This window comes from Lissotriton helveticus, chromosome 10 (assembly GCF_964261635.1).
Source record: "Lissotriton helveticus chromosome 10, aLisHel1.1, whole genome shotgun sequence".
In the NCBI taxonomy this organism is placed as follows: Eukaryota; Metazoa; Chordata; class Amphibia; order Caudata; family Salamandridae; genus Lissotriton; species Lissotriton helveticus.
In genome coordinates this window covers 618,802,899-618,815,234 of record NC_136071.1, presented here as the reverse complement: position 1 = coordinate 618,815,234, position 12,336 = coordinate 618,802,899, and the positions used below count along the sequence as shown (strand labels likewise).

The 12,336-nt window shown below is 46.4% G+C and overlaps 1 protein-coding gene across 3 annotated transcripts in view; it reads left to right on the top strand.

The window, feature by feature from the left end:
- Positions 1 to 12,336, top strand: part of CLEC16A (C-type lectin domain containing 16A) — a 654,120-nt gene that overhangs the window by 312,270 nt on the left and 329,514 nt on the right. For all 3 annotated transcript variants that reach the window (XM_078663155.1, XM_078663154.1, XM_078663156.1), the window contains exon 16: positions 12,055 to 12,105. In XM_078663155.1, the coding sequence (XP_078519281.1) occupies positions 12,055 to 12,105 (51 nt within the window). The remainder of the gene's footprint in view (positions 1 to 12,054; positions 12,106 to 12,336) is intronic.

The following is a 12,336-nucleotide window of genomic DNA, read 5'->3' as shown; positions in this document are numbered from 1 at the left end:
CTTTCTTTTAGGGGATGGGGAGCCATTATTTGAAGGAGTACAGGGTGATCCATCTAGCTCAGGATTACTAGTAACAACTGGGGGTAGTAGGTTAGTATTTTGTAGGGTAGCAATGGGCATGTTAATCATAGGGTCAGACTCAGCTTGGGTGGCAATAATGAGTAATGGGTCAGGTAAAGTACCCAGGCCCAGCGAGAGTCTACGTTCTGCTTTATCAACCTCCTGGTTAATAGCGCTAACCGCTTTCTCCAGGTAACAGTCTATTGTGTTTCCAGGTGTCTCAGAGACATCAATGGCCCCTTTATTTAGCTTACGTTTAGTCATGGTTAGGAGTTATAGCAAGTAGGCTTAAAGTAGCTATGAGCTCCAATTAATGTAAAAGAGAAATGTACTCTAGGTTGGAAACCTAATACAATGTTTGGCGTATAAAGTGCTATTAAAAGCTTACCGAACAGAAGCAGTACAATTAAGATGTGTGTTTAAAACATTTACCGGTGTGTAATTATATTACAATACCCGGGTCTAGTGTCCACAATAGGCAAGTGTTCCAGATCTGGGCTTCTCGGGTCAACAACAAGGGTGGTGGCCCAGCCCAGCCTCCATCGGCCTCGCGACACGGGGGCTCTCTTCAACTTTAAGCGCCTCCGGGCGCGTTGTGGGCGTTGGCGGCTTCCGCCGCAAAGGCTCCCGGTAGTTGTAGTCCCCCCTTGGCCACGCTGCGCTGGTGGGAAAGTGAAGCAGCGGCAGAAAGACCAGGGAAATCCGCAGCGGGACCAGGTAATGCCCCCAACAAGTTACCGCAGAGCCCCGCTCCACCGGGGCTCTCTTCAACTTTAAGCGCCTCCGGGCGATGTGTGTGGGCGTTGGCGGCTTCTGCCGCAAAGGCTCCCGGTAGTTGTAGTCCCCCATTGTCCGCGCTGCGCTGGTGGGAAGGTGCAGCAGCGGCAGGGAGACCAGGGAAATCAGCAGCGGCACCAGGTAATGCCCCCAATAAGTTACTGCAGAGCCCTGCTCCACCGGGGCTCTCTTCAACTTTAGGCGCCTCTGGGCGCGGTGTGGACGTTGGCGGCTTCCGCCCCAAAGGCTCCCGGTAGTTGTAGTCCCCCCCTTGGCCTGCGCTGCGCTGGTGGGAAGGTGCAGCAGCGGCAGGGAGACCAGGGAAATCCGCAGCGGGGCCAGGTAATGCCCCCAACAAGTTACCGCAGAGCCCCGCTCCACCGGGGCTCTCTTCAACTTTAAGCGCCTCCGGGCGCGGTGTGGGCGTTGGCAGAAGCCATATTACCGTTAAAGTATAGCCGGTCCAGGGGCAAGGGCAATCTTAAACACTCGCATTGATCAGTTGATCATATGCTGCTCTCAAAAACACAATCCAAGCAAAAACAGTTTTTCAATATAAACTCCCATACTCTGAAACTGATTCAGACCACTCCTTCAGAATGTTAAAGAATTTGCAGTTAGAAAACGTAAGATATTAACTTGACCTTTCATTCCCTTTGCTATATTTACATTCTAAAAACAAAGAAAAATTGATGTTTTCCAATAAACAGGAAGAAAAGTCCATGTTTCCCTCCTGCTTATTCCAGCAGATGCAGAAACTCAGTCACGTGGTGTGTGGACAATTGTGTAGATCCATGCAGGCTAAGCTTTATCATGTTCTGCAATTTGCACTTTCACTTGCTCGGGGGGGGGGTTGTTGGCACTGTCAAGGGTTATTTAGCCAATGTGTCTGCTTCCCTCAGCCGGGTCAGCCTTCCGTGTTCATATCCCTGGTTGTCCTGCATTTTCTTAAGGGCCAGACCTACCTTTTTTCTGCAACTCCATTTGTGATATCTCAATGGGACTTTAATCTGATCCTTACTTTTTTTGATGAGGGTTCTGTTTTAGCCCCTCCACAATTGCACCCTGCGTATGTTGTCTCTCAAAACTGTGTTTTTGGTTGCTTTCACTTCTGTTAGAAGGATCAGTGTGTTGCAAGCCATTAGCTGTCACCTTCCTTTCACTATTTTCTTTCCAAATAAGTTGGTGTTGAGAACCAAGGCTGCTTTCCTCCCTAAGGTGGTCACTCCTTTCTAAATTGCCCAATCTATTACACTTCTGTCCTTCTGATCTCATCCTCACCATACGACTGAGGAGAAGCATTTGCATTGGTTGGATCCTGGCCGAGCGCGTAATTACTACCTGGACCGCACCTGGGAAGTCCGGCCACATGACCAGCTGTTTAACAGCTACTGAGTGGCAATACAAGGTAAGGGGGTACCGAAGAGGTCTTTGTCTCAGGGGCTCATCTGGTGTATCACAATCTGCTATGCCTTAGCCAAGAAGGAGTCTTCTGCAGGCGTTTGAGCCTATTACATCAGGGCTAGATCGCCTTTTCTGCTCTTGCTCGGGGAGTCCCAATTGCATCAATCTGTAAGGCGGCAACGCTGGGTAATTTTATTCATTGGGTGTCCAAAAAATAAACAATCAATAGGTTCATCAGCATTGATACACAGTTGTAAAGCACCATTGGATGCAACAACATATTAACAATCATCTATTTGCAGTTATCCTATTACACTCAGTGTTTTGGCAATAAGATCATATCTCTAACTAGTACATAGATATACATTAATCATTGGGCATACTTAGCAAAAAGGAAGCTAGCGGGCAAACGGCGATCTCCCGCATAACCTGTCGATATTCACGGTAAGCGGCATCCAGAATGACCTGGATGCCGCTTACCGTGAATACCGACAGTTTATGCGGGAGATAGATGTTTTGAAATCTGAAGAACTATAAAGATTAAGCCAAATACATCGTGACGATTGAATAAGCACGAACAGCTCTTAAGTAGCCTGGCAATTTATAAACAGAAACATCAAGGACCACCATAGAAATTCACCTCTACATAGGTGGAGACCTACAAAGTCACATTTGGACTTTTTTGTGAAGGGTCACAACTGTTTATTTACTTTACTGTCCTGAAGAAGGTCTAAAGGATTAATTCTACTGAAGACCGAAACGTCGACCATACAGTCCTTCTCCTGATTTATGATTAATTTGCATTGATGATTATCTTATTGTGAAAGAATAGATGTCATCCTTTGGATTGATTTAGGATTGGACTTTTCTGCAAATGAATTATAGTTTGATTTCACAATTCTTTATTTCATTTGTTTAGCGCTGTGTTTCTACCAGAAATTGTTGATCTTTACCATTTTGACTTGAAAAAGCAATATATAAACTAAAGCATTTTTTATCAAAAGATTTATTACTCTGTGTCTTTCTCATCTCTAATTGTGAGTGTTTACACATTTAAGTTGGATTAATGCTCTGTCCTTTGTATCGAATTTGAAGACAAATTGTTGCAGTTTCTGATTAGTCAGATAAGATTTAATGATCGTTTCAATATGGAATCTTAAGCTGGAAAGCAATTATTTGAAACAAAGTCCCTTGCTGGCATTATTGACTGTATACTGTTTACATTAGCCCAAGCCCGCAAGGGTATATTGGGTCTTCCCACCTCACTTTTTTTCTTGTGTCTCTTGGGAGGCTGGCCCCGGCTGCGCGGTTCAATGGAGGTTTTGTGTTGGTGTGGCGTGCCGGGAACCTCCCCGTGACCCCGAGGTGGTGAAGAGTGTTGGTTGTTCAGTGCGTGTGCAACCTGTCCCTGTGTGCACAGGCTGCCCCTGGCCTGTGCGTCAGCCTGTGTCAGTATACAGTGTGTATGCTTTGCTTCAGCACTGTCGGTTCGGGCTGACCTCCCCTCGCCGCCCGGCCGTCTGCAGTGCTCATCCCCTCTCCCTCGGTGGATGTGCCGCCCTGGGCCCTATTGTTGAAACGCCCCCCCCTTTCCTGGCAGCCCCTGGTTGGCTTGTGGCCTGGGTTGGCTTGGCTCCCTGTGCCGGCTTTGCTGCATTCCGCCGTGTGTGCTGCCTCCTCGCCGGCGGAGAGGGCATTTGCGCGCAGACAGCGGCTGCTGGGGAGTGGGAAGGCAGCAGCCTGGGACCCGGGGTGACAGGGCCCGTCATGCATGTTCCAGGTGAGACGAAACCCGGACTAATACCCGTCCCATGTGGCTGGACCGGTACGCACCTGAGGGGTCAGCGGCTTAAGGGTGCACCCATGGGGCGTTTCTGCGTAGTTTATGCATCCCGAGCGCACCCCAGGGTCCCCTCTGCGCCGCGAGGGTTCCTCTTGCATTGTGGGATCTCATTGGAACCCCTACAGCGTGCTGGATCTCCTCGGATCCTGCGAGGCACACTGCCCGCTCTTTTAATGGTCCTTTCTTGTCACAGAGGCACCAGGGTATCTACTCTGCCGAGGCATCCCGCAGTCGCGGTGCGTCTTGAAAAAGCGCACCTTGGCGCTTCTTCTGGGCCCGAGGGCTTCTTGCTGCCCCTTCTGAGTCCCACAAGCACATTGGAATTTCATCTGTGATCTGAGAGTCCCTTCCGTATTCCACAGGCGCATTTGTTATCCCCTCCCCTTCCAGTGGTTACCTTGATGTCCCTTCTGTATCTTCGGGTTGGCATTCGTTAGAACCCCTTATACCAAACGGAGATGACTTGGTGAAACCGGCACAATGTAGACACCAGGAGATTCAAGTAATAGGGATTCTCTGCACTTCAAGCAGTGAGAGGGTGGTGTAAAAGAGGCTCACTGACACTGGTCCACGAGGAAATGTCCCTACTGGCCTTACTTAAAAGGCCTATGAATCGCCAATGGGGCTGGGGCTGAGTTAGTCACTCATCAAGGCGCCTCAGCATTTCTTATGTTTAAGACGCCAAGAAAATGAGTACCTTTGCCTAATAGCACTTGTAAATCGCTCACATCCCAACTGTGCCGCTTGGGGCAGGTGTTACCAACCAAACACCACAGGCAGGTTTTGAAATGCGAGTGGCAAGAGGCCCACTGGGGTGCTGCGCGCTTTACGCCATTCAGTCCACGCAATGGTACGTGTTTTCTTGGCGTCACTTTAGCACGTGGAGAATAATTCATGGTAGGTCCGAGTGGCCCGCCTATTTTAAGTGCTCATAGACCAGCAGCTCTGTCCTACGGCCCAGGAGCTCACCGAGCAACTACCACAACCGGCATACCACGAGCGAGTTCAGCGTGATCTTTTCTGTGGTGCATGCACTCCCTGTGCGTGTATGTTCGTGCGTCCAAATAGGTCTCGCATTTGCAAGAGATTAGGCTATTGGCATTGTAAATGACAATGCCTTTTTATTTATGTTTTAAAAACCAACATGTAAATAAAAGGCATTGCCATTTACAATGCCAATAGCTCAAACTCTCCCAACTGCGAGATCTATTGCATTGCAAATGCTTGTTTATTATTATCATCACACCCCTTGCATAGGAGGAATAGGAAGACGCCAATCGCACTCCAGCCCATCTAGTTGCCACTTCCTTCGCCGTATATTTGGTGAGGTGAGTTTCTTGCAACAGAGCCCCAATCAGAAAACAAAACTACTGCCTAGATCTGGTAAATATACGGGCCCATATAGAGTCCCAGACTTATAAAGTCAGTCAGAAGCTCACTAGAACACAATACGATAACATTAACAGGCCATAGCGATATTAGTAAAAAGATTTCATTTTTATTTTATTTTTCAAATTTTCAGTTTAGACATCAGGTTGAAAGAATCCTTATATATTCATAATAAATAACCACCACATTCAAACAACATCCCACATATCCCTTCAATCAATCATACTGAAACACACATACATCAACAAGATTCATTCATCCTTCTCACAACACAATTAGTTTGCCAACTGATGTAGATGAATCAGGTCCCATGGGTCTCATACACAGTTGAGACCGGATGGAGCAATTTTGGGACTATCTTCGAGCGTCAACGCGCGTTTCGGGTCTGGCCTGGACTTGGGCCATACCTTCATCAGGGCACAGTAGAGAAGGGAGGGGGACTGCAGCACAACTCATGGTATCCAAACAAGAAATCTGTTTAGAAAGGGCTAGGGTTATCTATCACAAAGTCCCTCAGTGATGAGCATACGTGGCGCAGAGGTTGTTCAAACACTTTTCGGGAAAGGAGTTTCTCCCAATTAGGTAAACCGGGAATTGCAGATCGGCCCCAACGTATTTCATAAAGCAGACCTGGGCATCATAGTTGTTGAGTTGATAAGCTGAGATCAATGTCCTCAAAATAGATCCGACCAGGCAGTGTCATCGGGTCTTAGTTTTTACCAGTTTTTCTGCCTTGTTCAGTGCATCTGCTCAGTCCTCATTGTCTGCGTCTTCTCCTGCCATTCTCAACATCTCTTTTCGTTCCAGTTGTCGCACGAGCTGCATGGCTTCCTTTGGTGACACAAAAATCTTGTCTCTGCCCATATGTTGTATCCGGAGTCCTGCTGGATATAGCATTGCATATTGTATTTTCAGTGTTTGCATCTTCTTTTTCACTGGTTGAAATTCATTCCTCGCTTGTTGCACAGCTGTCGTAAAGTCTGAAAACAGAGCTACCTATATGCCCTGGTATGTTGTATTGCCTTTTTCCCTGGATGTATCGCGATCATTTAGTAATCTGGTGATAATGGGGTGCAGTGGAGCACCTGGCACAGGTTTGGCCGCCAGGGATTGATGAGCACGCTCGCCGACCAACGTGGACGAGAAATGTCCCGCACCTAGTATGTCTTTCAACATGTCTGGACATGTAGCTCCATTTTGCCTGTGCTAGTAGATTAAGGCACTCCTGTAATACGTAAATTATTACGCCGTGACCTAGCTTCAAGGTCCTCATTCTTTGCCTGTATACCGCCAAATGTTTCTCCATTTGTGTGTAAGACCCGCTAACAACCTCCACCTGGTCTTCTGTGGTAGAGATGTGTTGTTCCGCCTCAGTTATTTGTGAGCTATGTTTGTTAAGTTTTGCTGCCATATTGTCCATTCGAAGATTGAGGGTGTCTATTTTACTATCAATTGATTGCAAACTGTGTTGTATGGCAAGCATAATGCTTTCTAATTTACTACTGTTCCCCATCTCCAGCTCTGGCTCGGTATCCAACGTAATTTTTATTGTTTTTGCTTTATTGTTATGTGGTCAGGCTTGCAGTTTTAAGCTCCAAGGCTGCATGTCTAGTTATGTATGGCACCCGCTCCAGTATACACCACAGCTGTTATAGTCTCATATAATATATGCGCTGCTGCACTCAGCGCAAGGTGTAAGGTAGGGATTCCCTGTATTTCTATACAACTATCCATCCAAAAATGTCCCTTTTATATTGCCGATGTTTTGTAGCCACTCCCTTTCACAATACATTTAGGGGCTGTATACACCCTCCTCTTGGGTGGTTCTGTATGCCCTGTTAACGAATTGCTTCTTTATAGCGATATGTGACTGTGTATATGTGCTGGTAACCTACAGCAGTCTTAATGGAACCCTTTTATACTGCACAGTCTTTTACACCTGCAGGTATTGCCCCAGTCACTTTAAATCAGCTTTCCTGCATTTCCACAGTGCTGGCTTCATGAGCAGCCCTGGTTATTCCGCATCACTTATCCTCCTGCTTGACCCCACAATGCGCTGCTATATCTACACAACAATTTAAGTTGCGTCACCCTGCGTCTCAAACTCCAGTGCCATTCAAGGAGCTCTCCCGCTGCGCATCCCGTTCATATGCTGAGCGCAGTGATCAATACAGATGCATCATAGACTACAGTACGCAATTATGAGTTTGTGTACCTTATTTAATTTATAGAGTGCCACTCTGTAACCCCTTCAGTATTGTAGCTGCTTCTGCAATAGTTCAATATAATGCTCGCTACCGATGTGGCATGTTAAACTTCCCTCCACGTCCCAGAGCTCACAGTACCACCACAAGAGCGAACGCCGTTACTTCGGGCAGTAGGCCGCAACTATTTCATACGTGTGTCTGTAAACTTGGGCCATAAACGTAGTACAACCCTTTCCAGAGGGCAGTGATCGTCTCTTCGCCTCCAAGTATCTCCCCGGGCACTGCAGGCTAAGAGAGCAAACAACACAATTTCTTCAATAGCTTTATGCTTGCAGCCCAACACAATTAGTTTCCATCGATTCTCGCAGTTAGCCATGCCGCAGCATCCACCAGGCCAGTGTCACGCTTTCTTACATGCGCCAGCGCGCAACTGCTTCCTCTAATCTTCAGAGGCACAAATCCGCTATATCTGCCCACAGATCAGTTATACTATACTCCCCGCTGATACCAGAGGGGCGGTACAAAAGGGGGTGGTGATGGACGGAGCATCTGAACCAATCAAACACTCCCACCCAGTCAAAAGATCTGGGTTTAATCCATCACCGTTCTTTAGCCCACTCTGCCACCCCAGTTCAGACATGGCTATATGCAAATCAGTCTGACCCTGTGCCTCTTGGGAACAGTCCAGCCGGAACTGCCAAGCCATGCCTTCCCTGGACCGGAAACAAGCTTCCAAGGACTGGTTTCTGGCATTACAGCCGTCTTAAGCCCGGCTTGCTTGAATCCAGTGGGAAAGTGAGCAAGGGACTCCCGTCTGAGCATACCCTGCCACACTTATGGCGGCCAAAAGCGGTACAAAAGGGGGTGGTGATGGACGGAGCATCTGAACCAATCAAACACTCACACCCAGTCAAAAGATCTGGGTTTAATCCATCACCGTTCTTTAGCCCACTCTGCCACCCCAGTTCAGACATGGCCATATGCAAATCAGTCTGACCCTGTGCCTCATGGGAACAGTCCAGCCGGAACTGCCAAGCCATGCATGCCTTCCCTGGACCGGAAACAAGCTTCCAAGGACCGGCTTCTGGCATTACAGCCGTCTTCAGCCCGGCTTGCTTGAATCCCCCTTTTGTACCGCTTTTGGCCGCCATAAGTGTGGCAGGGTATGCTCAGACGTGAGTCCCTTGCTCACTTTGCCACTGGATTCAAGCAAGCCGGGCTGAAGGCGGCTGGAATGCCAGAAACCGGTCCTCGGAAGCTTGTTTCCGGTCCAGGGAAGGCATGGCTTGGCAGTTCGGGCTGGCCTGTTCCCATGAGGCACAGGGTCAGACTGATTTGCATATAGCCATGTCTGAACTGGGGTGGCAGAGTGGGCTAAAGAACGGTGATGGATCAAACCCACATCTTTTGACTGGGTGTGAGTGTTTGATTGGTTCAGATGCTCCGTCCATCACCACCCCCTTTTGTACCGATACTAGAGGGGCAGCACATCCAGCATCTCCTCAGCCTCACTATACCTCCCATGTGTTGATCCAGCGGTGGGCCGTGCTCACCTTGAATGCCTCCACCATCAGCCTCATATATTCCCGCTGTCTGGCGCATAGTAACCCGGTTTGTTCTTTTCACCGTAGTCGGCTGGGGAGTCGATGAGCTCCTTTTCTTACAGCTATGCGCCACTCACAGAGTACGCGACATCCGCTGTGTCAGTCGTCCGCCAGTACCATGAGGTCTACGGCAGCTCCGATGTTGTAACGGTTTGCGGGAGCCGACATGTTGTTAAGCCCCTACACCGATCGAAATCAGGCCTCAGAGCTCTCGGATGGCATTGTTCTGCTTGTCAACTCTCACTCTGCAATTGTAGCAACCTTTACTAGTTTGTTTTCTTGCTGGATGGCGGCGGCAATGAAGGTTATTTGTCGGATTGTAACCCCGACCAGCAGAGCAGCACTTACGTTCTGCCATCTTGCTTCGGGCTCTTTAGCGCCCCCACTCCCACCTTCGAAAAAATTACTGTCTGAATTCAGAGGTGCCCAGGGACGGACACTTTGCTAGGCTCGTCTCGCATGATTTCTTTCTCTCTATCCATCAACCCTCCTCCTGGGTATGGTATTGCATGGTATTGCTGTGAAATCTGCACTACAGGTGGAGCATCTGACTGCACTAATGGAAATATTTATCCTTCCAAATGTGTATACTTAACAGAGTTATCCATTTGCTCTCCCAAGAAACCTTTTGAATAACTTGACCTCACTATTAAGAACTATTGAAATAATGGTCATTCTTGGGTCACCATTGAGTTAAGATGGGGGATTGGGCATGATAGATCATGTGTCGTACTGTAGGGCCGAACACTTATTGGTTGTGAAGCAGAGGATTTATTCCACAAACATCAGGTCTCTTCCAGACCTGGCATATGGTGCGGAGTTGCTGACCTTGGGTAAGAATTCCCCACTCCATTTCCTATAACGAGGCAGATGCCATTTGGGAGGAGCCCCTACAACAAGTTGTTTTGGTTATATGGAAGACATGGGTTAAACATATTGGCTGGACTGGGAAAAAGGCCAGATATGCTTCACTGGGTATGGGCAAAATCCTCCTGGAGGTCGCCTCCCTAGAGGTTTCCTTTTTCAGAGCTGGGATACGCAGGGCATCTCCTAACCGGGAGATGTTCTGGCTCCAGGGATGCTGAATTCCTTTTCAGGTAGGAGACAGAAATGTTGACCCATCGACACCCAGTTTTACAGTTTCCTCCAACTCAGACATGCTATCATGTCATACTTGGCTGACCTGACTAATCTTCCTGCCTTCAACCCACTGAAGACCAAGTTAAATATGTCTCAACTCTCTTTGTAGGGGAAAATAAACTTTTCATATAGAACCCAAATTATTCATTCCCCTCATACCTTCAACCATATTAGATAGGCCTGGGAGAAGGCCATTGGCCTCGTAGAGGATATGGAGTGGACCTTTGCACTTAAGGACCTTCTTGAGACTGCAATGTCACGTAGATTTAGCTTAAGATTGTTTAAATATTTACAAAGAGTATATTTAACTCCAGAGAGTCTATGGTGATTTCAGTGGGGTCCCAGTCCAAATTACCTTGGGTGTCAGGCGGAGGTGAGAGATTTTCTTCATGGGGTGTGCTCCTATGAATATATTAGGATCCTTTTGTGTGGATCCAGGTGGTTCTGAGACGCTCAAATCAATCGCAACCAAAAATTGCTTTACTAAATATTCTGGATGGTGAGTCCTAGTCCTAACTGGGTCTACTACTGGAAAACAGTGATAGCCTAGAACTGTAGTTAGTGAATCCCCCCACCCCCTCCTCCCCCAGTATAGTTAAGTGGAAAAGGAATATAGACAAGGGTTATGCACTTGAATTCCAGATATACGAGGCAAGAGGATGCCCCAAAAAATATTGCAAGAATTGGGATAACTCCGAGTGATACCTAGCAGAAAAGCGGGACAGCCAGCACCTATTTGTTTTTTTTATGAAGATGTGGGGCCGGATTTAGCTGTTTACTACGAAGGAATCATTTTGGTTAAGTTCAGAGAGATGTAAATAAACGATGTAAGGCTGAAGAGAAATGATGTTCTGAGTACCTATGCACGGGCTAGTTGGTGCGAAGTGTTTATCGTGGATTTAAGATGTTGAAACCAAATACAGAATCTGATGAACATTTTTTTTTTTTTAAGTTTCCTTTCTTCTCAATTGAAGAATAGTTTGTAATGTTTCTGATTTATTTTACTTGTATTACAACTTTTTCTAGAATTATTTGCGATTTACATACTATAATGCTGTGGTAGGCTGTCATGCCTCTTTTACGAAGGGACCAAGCAACACTCCTCAATAAAATAAATATCTGCGTATACGGAGTAATAATTTCCAAATGTAAAAATTTAATTTAGGATAAAACCCGCTGCTTTACAATTTATGGTGTTGTAGGCGTCCTAGTTTCTGTCCATGGAAAGGCAGCTGAGTGGATACTTGAATTCTTAATTGAATTTTTATCGTCTTTGGCACTGCTGTTCTAGACTAGACAGAACTTTGCAATAGTGCACTTTCTAGTCTCTCTCATAAGGTACACACAGAATGCAAGACTGAAATCCTTCCGCAAAAAAGTCAGCTTGTTTTGTCTAGCTTCAAGTTACACAAATACACTTTAAGCTTTGCTCCATTTCTGGATGAAGAAGATTTTAAAGAAATTTTGATATAGAAAAGGAAGCTGCTGTGTTAAGTTTTTCGTTTATGTTTTCCTACAACATGGCCAATGGAAATCAGATAGCCTTTGAGAATCCGTGTGTTAGAATTCGTTTTTCGAGAAAAAGATTGGAATTACCTAATTGTTTGTTTTTTGCCTTGTTTCATTTTAGGGTGATGAAATATTCCTTGATATGTTTGAAGACGAGTATCGAAGTATGATGGTAAGTATATTGTCAAAAGAGCAAATGAGTAAAATTATTGAAAAAAGCCACTGTACACATTAAAATGTTGCACTACTACCTACAGAACGAACAGTAAGAACAGTAACTTTTTTAGCAACAATATATTTCCTTACATGTAGGTTGAATATATATTAACACAACGAAGCTGACGGAATTTGTATCTAGAATGTCAGAGATGTCACCAAATTTTGTACTGTTATAGTTATGCTT